This window comes from Panthera tigris, chromosome B1, assembly GCF_018350195.1.
Source record: "Panthera tigris isolate Pti1 chromosome B1, P.tigris_Pti1_mat1.1, whole genome shotgun sequence".
Lineage (NCBI taxonomy): Eukaryota > Metazoa > Chordata > Mammalia > Carnivora > Felidae > Panthera > Panthera tigris.
The window spans coordinates 131425606-131445916 of NC_056663.1; the positions used below are offsets into that span (position 1 = coordinate 131425606).

Consider the following 20311-nt stretch of genomic DNA (forward strand, 5'->3'; position numbering starts at 1 on the left):
TGAGAGGCTATAAACAGATCTACATGGGGCATCCTGGACCCACAATGACCATCCCAGTAACAACTGCAGCAAACCAACAAATGAGATTCATTGAGAGTTTGTTACATGCCAGGACTTAAACTCTATTAACCTAATCCTCAGAACAGTCTGATGCATAGCGATTACTATTATCATCTCCATTGTACAGGCAAGGGCTCAGACACAGAGCTAAAAATAGTATTTGAGAAAGTGTACCCTTGTGGGTGAGTTCAAGGTTGCCAAGAGCAGGACAAAAGAAAAAGTAGAGACAGATACTAGGACCCCGATTCTATGGATGCCAGCAGAAGATTTAACTCAGACATGCTACAAAGCAACAAGTGTCTCATCTGAATTACTAACTGAAAACAGGGGCAAAGGGACAACCCCCCCCCCCACCCCGCCTTTGCAATATCAAAAATCTAACCCATAAGTTCCAGGAAGAATTCCCAGGCAGACTGATGTTACTCATGGTATGTTCTGAAAGGGTGACAATAGCATGAAGACCATCAGTCTCTTGCCTACTGCCTTTTGGAAATTGGAAATAGGAATGGCAATGGAGATCTGGAAATCATCTGAAGGGAAAGATAAATGATTTAAAACAACTTCATATAATTCATTAAATACTAATCAAACACCTACTATGTAACCAAGAATTGTGTTAAGCCCTGGGAATATAATAAGTGGTAACAAACATGCATAGTCCATGAAGAAAGAAAAAACAGTAATTCAATAACTTCAGGGTACTAAGAGCGCTCATGATAGGTCAACAGCTTCCCAGACAATTTCACTCCTTTTTATTCTACCTTTTTCCTTCTTTCTCTCCAATCTTTGACAACCAAATCTAGATGCTGACTTGACAGTTTTACCTAGTTGAAGCTTTAGTTTTGCTAGTTTGCTTGTTTCTGGTAGAGTTGGAGCAGGTTCACTGAAGAGAACGGACAAAGAAAGCCCTATAATCCCTCAAGTAATCCTCTGGCATCCTTATCTGATGTTATGTTGAGATATTCTGTTTGATTTGACAAAAGGAGGTGATTAAATGATTGTAAAATGAATGAAAGACCTTAAGAATGGCTGTACTCCGTAATTTTAATGATAAGACCTCTGCTGTTTCATCACCCCTGTTTAAAGAAAACCTTGGAAGTCATTTAGAGGAATAGAATGAAGGGCTCACTTTGAGAGGCTTTTTCAAATCAATGTCGGAATGAATGCTCAGCTCTCTTAGGGCATCTCCAACAAGATTGTTCCTGCGAACGTGAAGGACCAGGAAGGGGCTTCTGGCCAGCAGAGGCTCCAAGGTGAGAAGCATGAAGACATTCTGCAGGTTGGCTCCATTGACTGCCACCTGGAACATCACATCGAAGAACACAATTACTCAGTGTCCTTGTAAGTGCAGACCGCAGCCGGCTGTGCCTTTGGACCTGGGGTGGTGGGGAGCAGGCTGATCGCATCTCCGTTTTGTTATTTCTGATTTTCCAAGTTGCTCATGTTTACGAAACACACAAATCTTTCCAATCTGAACCAAAAGAAATTAAATGAAACAGCTGAAGCATATGACCCATAACCAGTTCCACGAAAATGACTGAGACCAGCTAATTAAGACTGAAATAGTCATCAGAGTACAAGAAACATGATGGAGAGTTGGTAAAAACCATGACTCTCAAAATAGCAGGAAAAGAAACCTAAGAACCACTTGTTAAATGGTTTTTATTCTTTGAAACTGTCCACTTTCTCTGGAAAACGTTTACATTGACAATAACATGGATAAGTCACTGTGAAAACAGATACTTATATACAGATACACACAGAAAGCAAGAGAAAGACAGATGGAGAGAGAGAGAGGGATGAACGGAGTAATAGATCTACTACTAACAGTAGGAAGGTAGATCTGAATTGCTAATTCACAAAATGTCTTTGTAGACTTCTCAAAATCAATTCTATTTTATAATAAAAATGTGTATTTAAAATAAATTAAATCTCTGTAACTTAAGTTTTTATTCAATAAAGAATTACCAAGCTCCATTTAATTATCACTCTGTCTCTAGCAAGGGCAGCAAACGACGGCCTGCAGACCAAATCCAGCTTGCTGCCTGTTTTTGTACAGCTCTTGAAATAACAATTTTTTTTCATTTTTAAATGACTGGAAAAAAATGAAAAAAAAAGAATATTTCACATGTGAAAATTATATAAAATTCAAATTTCAGTATACAGAATATTTTATAGGCATAATGTCATGCTCATTCATTTACTTACTGTCCATCACACTTTCTGTGCTACCACACAGATAGTTGAATAGTTGAGACAGACTGTATGGCCCACAAAGACTAAAATATTTCCTATGTGGCCCTTTATGAGAAGGCTTTTCAACCCCTGATCCAGGTAAACATGCATTCATGTATATGTGTTACATCCAACATAAAATTGCTGAAAAAATTTAAATAGTTCTAAAAAGTTATAATGGCCCCTCATCTAAATACACTCTCTCCTGTTAAGTGAAAGTTACAACTGAATGCTTGGGATAAACAAAACACAGTAAGAAGAGGAAATAATTTTTTAAATATGATACCTGCATCTGTAGTTCAGCATCAGTCTGTAACATTTTGGTCTTGGCTTGGGCATCAAAGATGAAAGGGTAGGAACAAAGTGTTACAGTATCCTAGAATAAAACGTATTATTGGCAATATTACAGTGTTCCACAGAGAACAGTGCTGGATAAATATATAAGTAAATGAAAAAGGATCATTTACCTGTATTATAGATGGTCTAGCCTTCTGTATAAAGAAAAATAAAAAGTCTGTTACTTAGATTGCAAAACCTGAATTTTCTACTCCCTGCAAGTGTAAAATACAAACAACAAATCATATAACCTATCTATTTGGCCATGGAGAGAGCTAACACCATTTGAATGGCTGACTCGATTTTTGATAGAACATACCAGATGTTTTGATGGGTATAAACTGAGAAAAAAATACAAAAACAATTATAAAAAATTTTAAAGACCTTTAAAGACCATTCACTGACTCCACAATTCACAGCATTAAAAGAATTCTCTTTTATAAGAAATCTTATTCTAAAACAGGAGCTTTACAACCTTGATTTCAGAGATTAATTTTGTTGGGTAAAGTGGATGTTGCAGATTGCATTTTGTCAGCATGTTACATCTTCTTACATACACATACACACACACACACACACACACACACACACACACACACACACACACAGAGTTGCTTCTCTTAGAAGAAAACAAGTATTTAGAAAGCTGTCCCTAACACAACATGTGGACTAGTGCTTGTTCTACAGAAGATATTTCATCAATATGTGAATAAATCTAAATAAAATTTTGAGCAAGGGAATAATAATAAATTTTTTAAAACCACAAATGAAGCCTATCTACAAGGTCTGTCACCATTTCGTTTACCAAGGGAAAAAAAGGAAATCTTTTTCCTGAAGGTTGTCAGGTTATATAACAAACATTATTTATTGATTTAATAGAAACAAAAACATCAACAATATATATCCTGTTGATCTGTAGCAGTATTTCTAGAACAGAAAACTGCTGTCTTATTCTCAGAGATCTGAGAGTGCTCCATTAATTTTTAAAAATTCTGTGGGTTCTTTAAAATGATATCCTTAAACAAAATTAATGAAGATGCATTCTCAACAACTTCCTTATAATAATTTTCATTTATTTTAAAGATCGCACTGGTATCATATACTTAATTGTCCAAGGGGAATGAAAAAGAAGAAAAGCAGTCTTCCTTTGTAAGTGATGCATTTGTGCCCAGGAAAAGGCCAGAACAGTCCTGGCCCGCTGCATGAAGGAAGGTTTAATAGCAGCTGAAAAGAGAATAGAGCTGAGTCATCTCAGGGCCGACAGGCCTGGGAACTCAAGCACCCAGGCCGGACAGTATGCAGTTCCTCTCCACAATGCAACTGGGGTTTGGTTTCAGTAAGACGTTTTTGCTGTTCCATTTAATCATGAGGCTCATCTGCATTTTGATTTTGCAGGTTTTTATTTAATTTGTAAGATATGGTTTGGTTCTATACCTATTTAAAGGCTATTGAATAAGAAGTATATAACTAGCTCCTTTTGTGTTTGTTTGTATTTCAATGAAATAATTTAACAGCAATTTTAATTAAAATCCATCCTGTTAATTCTTTAGAACTAGGTTCCTTTAGGGATCTTGGAACATTTCCCTAGACTGAGAAACCCGAACTGGAGAGATGATTCCAGTCCAGTGAGACAAGGTATGGAATCACACATATATAATCCAGGCTAATTTCATTCTCATCCCTACATATCTAATTACTTTGTATTTAGGAACTGAAATCACTAAAATTTTAAAAAGCCCATATACCATCAAACATCACTCCACAAAATGATCTTCTAGTCTAGGTACCTGAAAAAAGTATGAGCAGCCTAAGGAAGCAGGTTTATTTTACAACTGGTGGCAATATTCAGAATTTTCTAATCTTCCTCTCAGAAGAGATTATTTAAGCATTATTTGCTTATTCTCAAGGATAAGAAAGATCTTTAACATGTGTTGGCCTATAAAAGCAAGATAAAGTTTTGAACACTTCAACTGTAAAAAGGACTGGGAGAGAAGTGACCACAGTGACTATAAAAACAGTTGCTGGCATTATGGCATCCTAGCTGTAAATACTTCAATACTGGTGTTTCTGTTAGGACAGCATAGTTATTTCAGACATCAATCAGGAGCTCTGTCTGCAGGTCCTGGCTCCACATCTCTGACTACCCTGCTGCCCCTCCCTGCAAGCCCTCCCAGGCACCTCTAGATCCACCTCTGCAGGCCTGGTCCCTCCCATCACCCTTTGCCTGACCCCTTCACCCCTGGAAGAGCCCAGTTGGGGAAGTAGGCCCATGTCTCTTCTGCAGAAGGAGAGCAGTTATAATGAGAGCAAGGTCACCATCCTCTCAGGTAGGTGGGCTGGCTGGAAAGAAACACAGAACTGCCTCAGTTAGGAACCAGAGCCAAGGCCAGAGTTAACGGTCCATAAGACCCTCCTCCTTCCAGGGGAGGACCACAGTGCCAGGTCTAAAGAAGGCAAAGGAAGAAAGGGTATTTGGTCAAAAGAAGGAGCAGACCCGTATGAAGGTCTACTTATACATCCTTGAAATCTGCTGAGAGTAGATCTTAAGCATTCTCACCACACACACACACACACACACACACAAAAGCAAACAAAATGAGTTAGGTATGTGATCGATACGTTAAGTAACTTGATCTTGGCAATCATTTCATAATGCATATCAAAAATAATCACATTGTACACTTTAAAAACATACAATTTTATTTGTCAAGTATTCATCAATAAAGGTGAGGGAAAATCCACTTATTATTCATTACCATCAATTAAAGGTAACTTAAGGGGCACCTGGGTGGCTCAGTCAGTTGAGCATCTGACTTTGGTTCAGGTCATGATCTTGTGGTTCATGAGTTCGAGCCCCACATGGGCTCACTGCTGTCAGTGTGGAGCCCACTTCAGATCCTCTATCTCCCCTTCTCTCTCTCTCTGCCCCTGCCCCACTCATGCTCTCTCTCTCTCTCAAAAATAAATAAAATATTTTAAAAATAATAAGGGGCACCTGGATGGCGCAGTCAGTTGGGCGACCGACTTTGGCTCAGGTCATGATCTCACAGCTCGTGAGTTTGAGCCCCGTGTTGGGCTCTGTGCTGATGGCTGAGCCTGGAGCCTGCCTTGGATTCTATGTCTCCCTTTCTCTGTCCCTCCCCTGCTCACACATTGTCTGTCTGTCTGTCTGTCTCTCTCTCTCAAAAATAAATAAACATTAAAAAGTAATAATAATAATAAAACACGGGTGCCTGGTTGGCTCAGTCTATTAAGCATCCAACATCAGGTCATGATCTCACAGTCCAGGTTCAAGCCCCACACTGGGCTCTTTGCTGACAGAGCCTGGAGCCTGCTTCAGATTCTGTGTCTCCCTCTCTTCTCTGCCTCTCCCCCGGTCACAGTCTCTCGCTCTCTCTCTCAAAAATAAACATTAAAAAAATTTTAATGAAAGTAATTTAAAAAGCATATAAATTTATGTACGAAACAGGGGTGCCTGGCTAGTTCAGTCCGTAGAGCATGTGACTCTTGATCCCAGGATCATGAGTTTAAGCCCCATGTTGGGCATGGAGCCTACTTAATTAAAAAAAAAAAAATTAATAAAATAAAATAAATTTACGTACAAAAAGCTTTAGCATTCTAGATTAAAACGCAAGATAGCAAGAAATTTAAACTTCAATTTCTAATAATACTATACCTTATACAATAAAAGAAAATTCCACAGAAATCACAAAAGGCCACACTATAATTTGACCTACTAATTTTCTATCTTTCTGTAATAACTACCTGCAATACTAAAGAAGAGATGAGCATCTGGTATTCAAGACCTATATGTGCTTATCATATGTTAAGAGAAAAAACGTAAAAAAGCTGTAGAGGCATCTGGGTGGCTCAGTTGGTTAAGCATCCAACTCTGGATCTCAGCTCAGGTCATGATCTCATGGTTTATGAGATTGACCCCACATCGGACTCTGCACTGACAGCAGGGGCCTGCTTGGGATTCTGTCTCTCCCTCTTTCTACCCCTCCCCCACTTGTTCTCTCTCTCTCTCTCTCTCTCTCTCACTCAAAATAAATAAATAAACTTAAAAAAAGTTGTAGGGGCGCCTGGGTGGCTCAGTTGGTTAAACCTCCGACTTCAGCTCAGGTCATGATATCACAGTTCATGAGTTTAGGCCCTGCACTGGGCTCTGTGCTGACAGCGCAAAGCCTGGAGCCTGCTCCAGATTCTGTGTGTGTGTGTGTGTCTCTCTCTCTGCCCCTCCCCTGCTCACATGCTCCCTCTTTCTCAAAGATAAATAAACATTAAAAAAAAATTAAAACAAAAAAAAAATTTGTAAAAGTTGCCCACTTAAGTACCTCCATTCACAGACTTCAATCATGATAATCCAGATTTCTAACACCAGCAACTTCTTTTTCAGAGTCAAAAAGAATTAGGGTTCATTAGAAGTATTTTATTCAGCATCCAGTCACAGAAAGGGCAGATTCAAAGTCAGAAGAATTGGCTTTTATGAAACTAACTAAATTGGTGGGAAAATTGTTGAACTTCTGTGGGCCTCCATTTCCTCACCTACAAACAAAACAGCCTAAATAATTCATAAAGCTTATTTCAGCTCTTAACATTTTATTTTGCCACGACTAGCTACTTGCAAGTTGATAAAACAGAAAAGCTTCTTTTTACAATTTCTAAATTAGCATGTGAAAGCAAGAGTTCATTGCTAGCCTGCACATTATATTTCCCATGTAAACCCATTTAGAAGATTCTAACCCATTTTTATTGAAAAGTATTTTGTTTTTTCAAGGTCAAGGTTATAATAAAAGCTTATTAAAAACACATTACTGTGTCTAGCACTGATCATCTATTATTTGACAAAGCAAATAATCTTTCTTAGTTAAATAAACCTTATACTCCTTGTTATTAGAAACCACTACTGCACTACTGACCTTCAAAAACTCTACAGGGAAAATACTGCCTCAATGTAGTGATGTAGCTGTTAAACTGGCCAGGATTCACACCAAATGTATCTGCTACACATGACTTCACTAAATATGGTGGCCAAATTATCATTCTGTTTTCTGACCTAACTCCAATGTATACATACTCCACAGATGGGAGGTCCTAAAAAGCCTTGCATAGGTCCCAAGCCAGTCTGCAATCAAACTGAGCAGCTCTTGCAGAGCCATGGTGACAGGCAGGAATCTTCAGTCCCTTGGATGGCTCATCTAACATATGCTGAGAGCTAGGTCGGGGATATGTGACATCTTCACACCCATAATCCCAAATCAGAGGTGGCCTACCGGGTTCAGGCACTGACATAAGACAACTGAAGTAAGCTAGCTACTGGAAGATGGTAATTAGCAAATGATCATTTCCTCAATGTCAAAATCCAGTGACGGTGTGGACTGTGGCACATATAAGCCTCATCTAAAGAGCTACTATTGAACTCTAGCCAACTGGTACCATCTGGGAGGACAGGTCATGTTGCCAGATCTTCTAAGTTCCAAGAAAAACTAGAAATTCATTTTACGTATCTTGACTTTTTTATGGTAAGAGACACGTAACATAAAGTTTGCCATCTTTATCACTTTTAAGTGTACAACTCAGTAGTGTTAACTATATTCACATTATTATGCAGATCTCCAGAACTTTTTCATAGTATAAAACTGAAGCTCTCTACCTATTAAACAACTCTCCATTTTCCTTCCCCCAGGTCCCAGTAACCACCAGGCTACTTTCTGCTTCTACAACTGTGACTACTTTAGATACCTTGATTTTTAAAATGTTGGCAACTAATTAAAGTTTGTACCATTCTGGCTGATCACCCATTTATGACTCCTTATTGGCCATTTATGATGTCTCAAACGCTTCAAAAGTTTCAAGAATGCAAAGCCAGCCAAAACCCTGTGACATTAACACCAAAGTCAAGGACAAATTGTACAGCTCAGATTGGGCTTTTCTTGTCCTCATTTGTACTCTGAGAAAAGACTAAAGCTTTAAGAATATGCTTTAGATGAATTCTTACCATGCCTGCTTGATGCAAGAACCACATGAGGTAGTCTTCCTGAATGTCCACAAGATTGGAAATCTCAGGAATGTAAAACGTATCATATTCAACATGCTTCACTTTAAGATTTACCTGATGAAGAACCAAATGAGGACAATTAAAACCCAAACAACTGGAAAATGGCTTTCCAAAGACTACCTCAGTAGGACATTTGAGCCTACCATCTATTCACCCCTCTCCCCACTGGATCCTCTCTATACTCACCTTATACAACTTCTCCAAGAGCTTGAGAGCTGCTGTAATATAATTGTTAAACAGTACGGGAATTAAGAATGTCTTTCTTCCTCTCAGTAGGTACACGACTGCACCTTTATAGAGGTTTACCAGCTTCATGAAATATTTTGGGCATACCTGAGACCACCAGTTATCTTTAGAAAGAAAGAAAAGACATGTTTCAGCATGTATTTTTGATCAATTATTTATGTCTTCTGCCTACTAGCTAAAAACTGCTCCGGCTAAAAAATAAACATTAGTCTAAAATATAGTTTCCCAAAACTGACTTTAAAAGAATCCATTAAAGCATTTCTGGAGAGCAAAGGAACCCCCTAGAGGTTTTTTTGTAAAGCTTGATCTGCTTTTTTTTCTCAAAGACTCATTCAGAAGGCCAAGCTAAACATTCAGTTCCAAAGATCCATGTGGACAAGATGTTAACGCACATGTTGCAGGCAGGAGCATTCAGATATCATCATCTTTGCTGCCCTCAACTCTGCCTCCACCTACACCCTGTACCAGGGATGCATAGGACGACACACCCCAGAAGCAGCAGCAGTATGGAAGCCGTCCCTTCCCATCAAGAGGTTTCATTAGTTGTAAAACTACTGTTTCTGTTTCTCCCCAAACTGTGCTTTCTCATAACCAGACAAGAAGGCTAGACCATTGGTTTCTACATTGTCAGAAATAAATTCAGCCATACTGAAATACTTAAAGGATGAGATGACATGATGTCTATGATTTTTAAAAAATATTTCACCAAAAGTAAAAAGGTGGTGGTAAGGGGAACATAGAAAACAAAAAGGGCCAAATATTGATAATCGTGAATTTGTGTGAATAGGTACCTACAGAGTTTTCCACACTCTGAGATATTCTTTTAAATTTAAATTTCTTTCATTAGAAGTTAAAAACAAGTGTAAAACTAAACAACTCTGATCTCTTTGTACTGTCCTACCTGAAAAAATTAAAATTAAAATTAAAAAAAACCCTAAACGTCAGGTAAAATTCCTTCAGAGATTGCCATCTCTCTACTTCATAGCCTATTAGAACACCTGAAAAGATAGGCCACGAAGGGCTTTGGTCTTAAAAAAACAAAATTAAGGACTAACATATTACTAGTGCTTCCATTATTCTTTGTTTTTATATCTTCTGCAAAGGTAGAAGCAGTATGGAAAAGCCAGTATTCCATCCTCAGGAACACAGGTCTCTTTACTTATGGGGAGACACACTCAAGTAACATCCTAGTCCATTTGGAACACAGAAGTTACTGAGTTGCAATGAACACCTAAAAAATTTACCAGGAAAAAAAAAAAAGGGAAAAACCCAGGTGACAGACTTTCTGCACTTGATTAATAAAAACATCTCAGGCGCTACTTCCATGAGACACTCTCCAATTCACTGAGGAACGGAAGGTTCTTATCTCAGCAAAGTGTCCGTAGCCTGCAAAAATCAGTGTGGACTCAACTGTCCTAAAAAAGAAAAACAGAACAAACATTTGGTAAGTCTCCACTAGGTCATTTTCTTCCTCTCCTCTTTTGGAGACCTGTGCATCACACCAAACTACTCATTTCACTCCCACCCCCTAAATTAGGTATAGGAGAAAGAGCAACAGATAGACACTAATTCTTGAGGCACTATTAACTACTAGCAAATGTAGGAGGTGAAAAAATAAAGTTAATCTAACTTTGTGAATATTTAAAAATCAAGACGAGTCTGGCATGAATCATTTCAAATAACCTAAATGATGGTTCGATTTGCTCATACTGCAAATATGGCCAGTTAGAAGACAACAGCAAAGAAAGAAAGGTTTGAATGTTAAGGATATTAAATGGCGACAAATAGATTCTCAGATCTCAGTCCACTGAGAGCCAGTGGTCACAACAATGAAATAAAAAATACAAAACCACTGGTATTGATTTTAGCAAATTCACCTAATACTTTGCTGGGGTTTGTATCCAACCGCAGAATGGCCATTGCCAGGGGAATAGTCAATGTTATGTAATACTTGGAATCCTGGAGCAGGGGGAACTCAGGTAGTATTAAATAGATTCTCATGGCTTCAACATCTGGTGGTGAACTTGACAACTGAGGAATCAGGCAACTTTCAAAGCTGTTTAAGATCTGTATGAGAGAAAAGAATACTGAGAAATTCAAACATTGCTGAGATCTAGTTACCTGATCTCTAAATTCATAAGCTATTTGATAGACTCTCAACTCCCACTCAGTCGGTATGCACAGAGAATCAACCATGAGCCAGGCACTAGTGGTGCTTAGGAGATACACCAATGGAATGAAAAGTCAAACATCTCCACCTGTGCAGACTTCTCTGGAAGGGCATTTCCTTCAAAAGATTTAAGCTAAAAAGAAAGCTCAAGGTAGGTCAAATTCCCAAAGTGAATATTGTAAAATTAAGATTTATACAAGATTTATGCCTTCTTATCTTACACTCTTGTTTCTCTTTAAAGTTGAATTATTGCAATACAAAAATGCATTTTTAAGAATATACTCTGAGGGCGCCTGGGTGGCTCAGTTGGTTAAGTGTCCAACTTTGGCTCAGGTCATGATCTCACAGTTCGTGGGTTCAAGTCCCTTGTCAGGCTCTGTGCTGACAGCTCAGAGCCTGGAGCCTGTTAGGATTCTATGTCTCCCTCTCTCTCTGCCCCACCCCGGCTCATTCACGTACACACACACTCTCTCTCTCAAAAATAAATAAACATTAAAAAAAATAAAAAAGAAGAATATACTCTGCAGGAGTGCCTTGGGTGGCTCAAGTTGGTTGAGTGTCAGACTTTCGCTCAGGTTATGATCTTGTGGTTCATGAGTTTGAGCCCCATGATGGGCTCAATGCTGTCAGCCTATCAGCACAGAGCCCACTTCAGATCCTCTGTCCCCCTTTCTCTGCCCCTCCCCTATTTGTGCTCTCTCAAAAATAAACAAACATTTAAAAAAATAAAAAAAAAGAATACATTCTGCAAATGTATAGAACTTACCTGCTCTAGAATCATGGAGTGCTGGGAGCTCATTAACTTCTCAAATAACACCCTCGTTGAGTTCAGGTCAATCCCAGGGATTTTGGGACTTGTTTTAAAATGTTCATCAATTCTAAACAAAAATTTCAAACGTGTGTTAATAAAAGAAAAACAAAGCAAACACTCTGTTGGGAATTAGAAGTAGGGAGACAAAATAGTCTATCCATACCGATCAGATTTAAATTTGACCCAGCAGACAAGCTGTGTAAAAATATTACACTTTAAGGAAGCCAAACAGAATCAAGCTCTGGATGGAACCCCTTTTCCAAGGTGATCTTAAAGTTTTCAAGTGTTTTTTCCCTTCAATTCAAAGTACAAGCAAGTCATCATTTCGACTTGAGATTATCTTGAAACTTATAAGCAGAGTGTTATTTCCATGATTTACTCTTGTGTGTTTGCCTTTCTCTGTAATTATGGTACACTGAACTAGATGTAGAGATGCTGTGCCTAGGTGCAAAAACATCCCCTGTGCAAACTGGCCCAATCATCAACAAATGGCAGGTAGAACAAAACTCCTTGTTTAAAGCTTTTCTCAATAAAGTGTTTTTAAAAAAATAAAATCCACAACAAATACAAAATTAACGTCTTACACAAGGGATACAATTACATACACCTAAGGACTAATTTCACTGATACTGTTTTTAACTTCCTAGCAACTAATCGTTTTTCCTAACTTTATATAAAGTCATAGCCTTTTTGAGACTTAGAATGTCTCTTTTAAATTCCCACTCTTGAATATACCAAATCTATTAATTACAAAATAACTTTCTGTTTGCAAAATAGACTTCTGTTGATGGGTAACGGACACATCTAATAGTTTTAACACTATCTGACAGCAATGCTGTAACTCATAAAAACACAGAGTTTCTAACATTAAAAAAACAACAACATATGCATTGAAACCTAAATGGTCAAATCAAGAGATGCTTGGGCTTTGTTTGTTGGGTCCTTTGTTGTTATTGCTCTAAAAATAGATCTACCCCAAACGCAGAAATTAATTCTGGTGTCCTATATGTAACCTTCTATATGCTCAGAGGTACTTTCTGTCACGCTATTAAGAAAAAATAAAACATTTTATCTAAATGTATTTATTCTTTGCAAAAGTGGTCTTTTACTTCAATCGGTTTCCTGTGAGGCATTGTTCATAAGCTATATAAGCAGAAATCCTGAAATAGTACAGTTGTCAGTTAAAAAAAAATAAGGCCTTACCCACCTCTCTATGGAATTCATGATCCTAAGGATGAATAACCTAACAAGTCTGGCCAAGAGCCATTCCCAACCTTCATAAAAGCTGTCCTTCTAGAACAAGGTTTCTCAACCTTGGTGCTATTGACTTTTGGGATCAAGTAATTCTTTGTTGGGTGGACAGGATTGTGAGGTGCTTAGCAGCATCCTTGGTCTTGGCCCACTAGATGCCAGTAGTATACCCCCCCCCCATTGTAACAACCAAAAAATGTCACCAGACATTGCCAAATGTCCTCTTAGAAGATAAATCAGCCTGGTGGAAAACCACTTCTAAAAAACCAACATCAGCACAATCCTGAAGACTTTTCCCTAAAGGAAAAAGCTAAATATTAAAGCTGAAATAAACTGGATGAGCTCATTCCAGCTGCCCTAATGATACAAACAAATGACTTGGCAATCTCTAGCTGTAACAGAAGAAAAGTTTCTGAGATGACCTCTTGCAACCCAGTTAGGGACATCATTTTTTGGTGGGGGAGGGAGTGGGATTCACATACAGAACTGAATTCTAAGTTCTTCTTGGGATTTCATTTGCCTGGTCACTGACAAAAAGGATAGAGAGATAGTCGAGAATTGGGGTCCCCAAAGATCAAAACCCGTGACAAAACCCTTCTGCTGCATGAGGTTCTTCAGGGGGATACCTGCAGAAGGGATAAGGCCAAGCAAAGAAACACTATTTTCTACCTGGAAATTCAGCCCGAATAATCTCCTGGTGAACTGGGCTAGACCTAAGTCCAAGGAACTCCTGAAGCTTCCTTGGAACACCCCCTGAGCTCACTGGTTTTGAGAAAAGAAAAATCTATGGGGAAAGCAAACCAATGAAACCCAGGAGATTAAAGAATTAAGAATTTAAGAACAAATACAGTACATATGTGGGGATACCATTTCAGAAAAACCTGAGAAATCTTACTATTGATTACACCAACTCTTTCTGAGATAGTCTCTATGCTAATCTGCTGCTTTGCCAACCAGGCATGAATCAGCATTGCCCTTCCTGACACCCTCTCATTCATCATTATTAGGCATTCCAAGTTTTGCACAAATCATCATCAGTGAATTAAGGCCAACCACCATCAAAGAGAACAGAAGTCTTTCACTGCCTTTGCTGAGTAAGTATTTGCATCACATGTGGGTATTTTTTTTAAGATTCTAAATCACTTACTTTTTTTCAAGAAAACTTCCATTCCAACAGGCTGCAGAAGATAATATCTGAACAACACCACTGCTCAGAAAGAAAAAGGTAGGCAAGCCTTTAATAATTACAAATAAATGGTTACTCAAGCCTCAATAATAGATTAGTCATCTATTCCAGGGTTTCATTAATAGCAGCTCTTTCTTACCCAGATGAAGCCTTGGAAAACGTACATTTGCTGTAGAGAAACATTGTGTCACATCTCAAAATAGTCAAGTACTTAAGTTTTCCATAAGTCATGTTAAGATCAAAAGTACCAAAGCTACTGAAAGAACAATTCTTGTACCTGATAATGATCTCGAACAACCTTCTGCCATCAACTAAGATACTCCCCAGCTCATCTCCCAACACAAACAAAATATAATCAAAAAAGAGATGTTGAGCTGTTATCTCCCAAACACAGAAATTGTCTTTGCAAATTAATAAGTAAACAACCACTGCCTTCTATTTTGTTTCTTATCTGAGAAAGAAACTGAAAATAAGTGAAGTGAGTGTTTATTCCTATTACCTAGATAACAGAGGCTCTGGGAAAATAGCTAGTGTCTGAAGACCCAGAATGAAACTGCGTGTGAAGAGTCTTGGACCCTCTCATCTAGTATATAGAAAAGGGAAGGAATACAACAAATACATGGTTAAGGAGGGGGTTGCAATAACTTCTGGGTCAAGAATGGTCTTTAGAGATAACTTCTTCCATCCCCTCATTTTATAAATGAGAGAACTGGGAACTAGTAAACTGTCAAGGTCCCAGGGAAGCGGAATCCATCCTGCCCCTCTCATGATGAGTCTAGTCCCCTTCCCTCACCCCCACATCCTTCCAGCCTGAATTCCTCATCAGACCCACCTAAGGTTAGAGAAATTCTGAGGACCGCCATGAGCTGCTTAAGGGCATTCCCAATGATCCCGGTGCACCCCAAAGTTTAGGGCCCTGGTCATTTGCCCTACTACACTCTATGTCATAAAGAAGATATGCACATTTCAGTGTACAATGTACACAGAGCATGATTCATTCATTCCCAAATATTAGATGGCAGAAAAATGAAAATACTAAGGAAAGTCAATGAAAATGTATACAAATGTGCACAAAAAAAATTTCTCCTTTAAAATAAGCTGGATAAAAGGCATCAATCCTTTTTACTTTATTTTCTCAACTTGGCATTATATTACCATCTTGACTAATCATTCTGAATGTGAAAATGCTAGAAATTATTCAGGTTAGGTAAGCTAACATTTGTCTTACTTTTGGGATGCTTTGGGATCCACATATGAAGAAACTCTTGAGGTTAAACCATAATACTGAGCTTTTTTAACATAAAAGCCAACCCATGCCTTCATCAGTCAGGATTTTTAAGATCTGAATAAGGTAAGGTTAAGGGACACACTCTGAGACAATGGGGGCAAAAATTATTATGTTATCTGGGCCTAAGGACACCAAATCCTCAAGAAATACGTGCCAGAAAAACAAAAACAATAAAAAGATTCCCTAAAATGTAAAACTCCATTCATAACCTCAATACGAAAGTAGGGGAAATTACTGAGCTAAAAGATTCCAACGTACTCTGGAAAAATGAAAATGAAAACAAGCAGCCACATACTTGATTGTATTTGCATTGTTGTGTTCTGAGAGTTTTTGTCTCCAAACTGCTATGGTTTCATCATTTATTAGACTGGTGTAATGTGCTTGGTTCATCGTCCTAAAGTCAACAGCAGGGGAAGAATTCTGGAGGATTAAATATAACAGTAAAAAAAGAGAAATTATGTAGGTTGGATCTTTTCTCTTTCTCCTCATATATTCTCAGTCTTGTGTTCACAGGAGCTGGGGTGTGCTGCCCACACCCCCCTCTACACTCCCTGAGCTGCTGAGAGCGTAAGCTCCCAACAGCTCCCAGCTGGGCTACACTCCGAGAACTGCCCTTGGCCACTGCTTCATCCCTCTAATGTCCAGGGGCAGGTAGAGGTGTAGTATAAAGGCTTAGCCTCCTTGCCTCCACTCAGGACTGGCTGAAGAGCCATCCTGACTTCAGAGCTCCCGAGGAGACTGGCTTAGGCCTCTGTTACACAGATCCACAGTCTCTCCCTGCAGGCCCAGGACTGCCTCCTTCATCCCTAAATAGATGCCTTCCTACCACACTCCCTGAAAGACTGTTTAAACATAAATCTCAGTCTCACAGCCTGTTTCCCAGAGAAACAAACCCAATAGGGCGTTTCCACACTTCTTTCCCCTCTGCTTTGGATCACTGTAACATCAAGGCTTTTAAGGTATTGATCATTTGCCATAACTAGTCACACAACTCCAACAAAATATATTATTAAAAAGTTCAGTTATAATCTATATTGCAAATAATCTATGAAAACGTAATGACTCTTAATTTCTTGTTCCAGGTATATAGTTATACATTTGTAAGGAAGGTGCCAAAAAGGACATGTCAATAATGGCCTCGACAATTCCAAATGCTACAAGCATTATACATCCTTTCTTCAGTGAGATTTTAAAAAATATAAGCACTTTTGTTTTCTATAATTTATCTTATTCAACTGATATTACCCAAAACCTATTCTTGATCTAGAACTAAGAAAAAGTTGAAAGTGCTTTATACCCTCCATAACTGTCACTAGAAAAGAGGGAAAAGGTTATATTAAACCATTCATCCATCAATTCATAACATGATTATTTTTTCCTCCTTTGTACCTACACATGAAAATACAACTTCCAAAGTAAATTTTCTTTGTTACTTCCCCCATAGTTGTAAGATATTATATAATAAGGGGAAAGGAGAAAGGCATATAACAAATCACACGTTTGACAATGTTTTTGATCATCTGGGTCTTGATAATTATTTTATTAAAATGGCCACAGACATCTAAGAGAGAACAAATTCATCTTGAATGACACAGAGAAAAATCATAAGACAAAGTAGACACTTGAACACACACATGCAAGACTGCCTCTTCACCCTAGTCTTAAAACCACTGGTGTTATCTAAATTTTAATTACTTTCCTCATTTACAGTGGTGGCTGAACAGAGACTCTAACATATACTTACAATAAAACATTTCACGTGGAACTACTTTCTCATTCTTCATCGCATGTCCAATAAACTACAGATGTCCTGAATGAAGTATAATCTCAGAATCACTTAAAGACTCAAGAAAAGGATATGAATTTTCTGCGCCTTCTAATTATATGTAGGCCAAAAAGAAAAAACAAACTGACCTAGCATCAACTTTTCTCAACTTTGGATCATGAGAGCCTTCAAAATCTTGATGGCCAAGTCACACTCTAGACCAATTAAATCAGAATCTCTAGAGGCATCAGTGTTTTTTAAAAGGCCCCTAGCTGATATCAATGGGCAACCAAGGTTGAGAATAACTGTTGGGAAAGAGAGAATTATGTCACCTACAGGTGCACATGCACCCTAACATCCCAACATTCCTTATTCAATCCTATCCAGTGAACAACAAGAAAGGAAAAAAAGGGGCTATGGTTTGCATTCACCAAATTTCCAAGACGTGGAATCAAAGGTAGTAAAACAGTATCTATACCCAACTCCTCCCCTTCCTTCTTCCACCTCAGACCTAGCATTCACTGAATAAGCTGTGTTTATAGAAATGGAGGCCGTCACTACACAGATGCTTTTCTCTTAGGTCTTTTAAGTGATTCTTCAAGTGTGATGGTAACAGGGCAAACATATGATTTTATCAGTCTCTGTATCTAAACAAACATCTATGCTCAAGTAGAAGTGCACAGGCTTCAGTTTTAAAGAGAAAGAGCAACACCTTCCTAAATAATAGTCTATCTTTAGTTTCTTTTTTCTTTGTTATCTTACATTTTTAATGCATACCACTCTTACCAGTGGTTTAACCTTTAATCTGCCCTATTTCTTTAACCTTACACTATTTTAGATTCTTTTCATCAATGTTTTGTTTTCCAGTCCCAACAGTGTTAAGTACAATAAATTTTAAAGCCAACTACTTAGATCAGGTACTGTATTTATAAAAGTAGTAAAACTAAGTTTTTATGTTAACTTTCACAGGAAAATTAAAGTTGGACAATTTTATTCAAGTCAATTCCTAGGGAAATGAATACTTCAAACTCTAATACTTATGGACAAAAAATTATTATCCTGCAGAGATTTAGTGCTTTTCATATTTCACTTTACTCACATTTTGAAGAAACAAAAAAGCATCTCAGTTTTCCAAGATTTCTCTGTGAAGCACTGAAGCCAGGCCTAAAATAGGTCTAACACAGCAGTTCCAAATCACCCCAGATGGTAGCACTAAACAGAACCTTCTCCAGGCTCCTGACCTGCAAAATATCTAATTGTCCACTTCCACCGTCCAACCTGAAGCCACAGACTCCAGCACAACCTCTTCTACCACATCATAGAATTATACTGACTAGATTTAAAGATGGCAAAGTATCAGTCGAATGGGGAGAATTTCCAGGACTCATAGGGCCCTTGTCTCCACAGCTCCTCTTTTCCTCCCAACCAATTCTGATTCCTCTGTCATCACGAGTAACCCTTCCCTGCTCTTCCATGAGAGGATAAGAATCAATGCACGATACATGGTTGGTCCTCCGTACATGCTTCCTGAATAAAAGCATGTGGGCGAGGAAGAAGAGAGGAGAGAAAGCACAAAAATAAGGAAGGGAGTGCAGGGCAGGAAACAAATCTGTGCCCCTGGTTTCAGAATGACTTCCTTTGTCAAGAAGAACAGAATCAATTAAAAGCTCTGTCATAGATACTGCACCACTTTCTCTTCTCCCTTCAACCCTGAAAAGATACTGGAATGTCATTCTTCCTGACTTACCCACTACAGTGACATTGGAGACAATCTGAAAGTTTAGTGTGGTGCTGTGAGCAAATGATAAATGATAAAGGATATCTGAATACTGTATCATCTCTTTTATATTTTGCATATACTCAATCACATCAAACACACCCACTAAATTTTCAAATACCTAGCATTTGTTGCTACTTAACAGGGAAGAAATGGAAAGTCAAATAATAACAAAATTATTACAAACTCTCTGGGCCTCCTTAAATATCTTTTGGAATACAGACATAAACAAATAATTTTAAATTATAAATCAGAATCCTACGATTAAAATACCAGGAAAGTTATTGGTACTTCACAGAAGCAAAATAGAATGTCTTCAAGTTCTAGTTGGCTTACCTTAATAAGATAAAATTGTTAGAAACAAAGAGTAACATTGCTCTCATGTAATTGTTTGTAACAATAAATATTGGTTCACCATTATTCCATCCCCAAAGAAGAGTGAAAAGAAATTTTACCTCATATTTGGAGCAAAGTACGAAAGTTTGGTCTCCTCCAGAGAAGATCTGCTTAACAATATGATATTTAAAGCGATCTGTCAAAAAAAATTTTCAACAGCACATTTTTCAGTAATTAAGCTTTTTCCATGATCCCCTTTTCTAATATTCCAAAATACGCTTCAGACTAGTTTCCTATCCATTTTATTTATATCAGAGAAGAAACCTTCTCGCCTGGCTCTCTGCCCAAAACTGTTTCTACTTCGATTAAAAATAAATGTATAAAATGGTATCCCCCACTCCAACCCTACCTCCACCCCCTCCCTAACTGCCAGCTAATCCTGACCTTGTTTCTATTTTTCATTCTCATCTTTCATGCCACTGACCTGAAATTTTAAATAGTCACTACTATCAACGGTAACATGCCTAAGAAATAATCCAACATCAGAGTGTGGTGGTCTCTAGCCCCTTCAGGATGAAGCTTGTCATGTAAGGACCTCCATTTCCTACTCCCTGCTTTATCTTCCATCACACCATATCCACGGTGACTTTCCAATACCACCACATTGCTTTCATTGCTAACAGACCACACTATTCCCTACCTCCACATCTTTTCCTTCCACCACCACCCCCCCGTGCACACTGTACTCTCCATGATGGTGCCTCCTAGGGCGAAGTTGCAACGGTGCTC

The 20311-nt window shown here is 38.3% G+C and overlaps 1 protein-coding gene across 3 annotated transcripts in view; it reads right to left on the bottom strand.

Moving 5' to 3' along the window:
* Positions 1–20311, bottom strand: part of HERC3 (HECT and RLD domain containing E3 ubiquitin protein ligase 3) — a 110962-nt gene that overhangs the window by 29137 nt on the left and 61514 nt on the right. For all 3 annotated transcript variants that reach the window (XM_042984202.1, XM_042984200.1, XM_042984201.1), the window contains 10 exons: positions 19642–19718; positions 15940–16064; positions 14318–14377; positions 11875–11986; positions 10816–11005; positions 8879–9042; positions 8633–8746; positions 2763–2786; positions 2582–2671; positions 1190–1360 (listed from right to left, as the gene is read on the bottom strand). In XM_042984202.1, the coding sequence (XP_042840136.1) occupies positions 1190–1360; positions 2582–2671; positions 2763–2786; positions 8633–8746; positions 8879–9042; positions 10816–11005; positions 11875–11986; positions 14318–14377; positions 15940–16064; positions 19642–19718 (1127 nt within the window). The remainder of the gene's footprint in view (positions 1–1189; positions 1361–2581; positions 2672–2762; positions 2787–8632; positions 8747–8878; positions 9043–10815; positions 11006–11874; positions 11987–14317; positions 14378–15939; positions 16065–19641; positions 19719–20311) is intronic.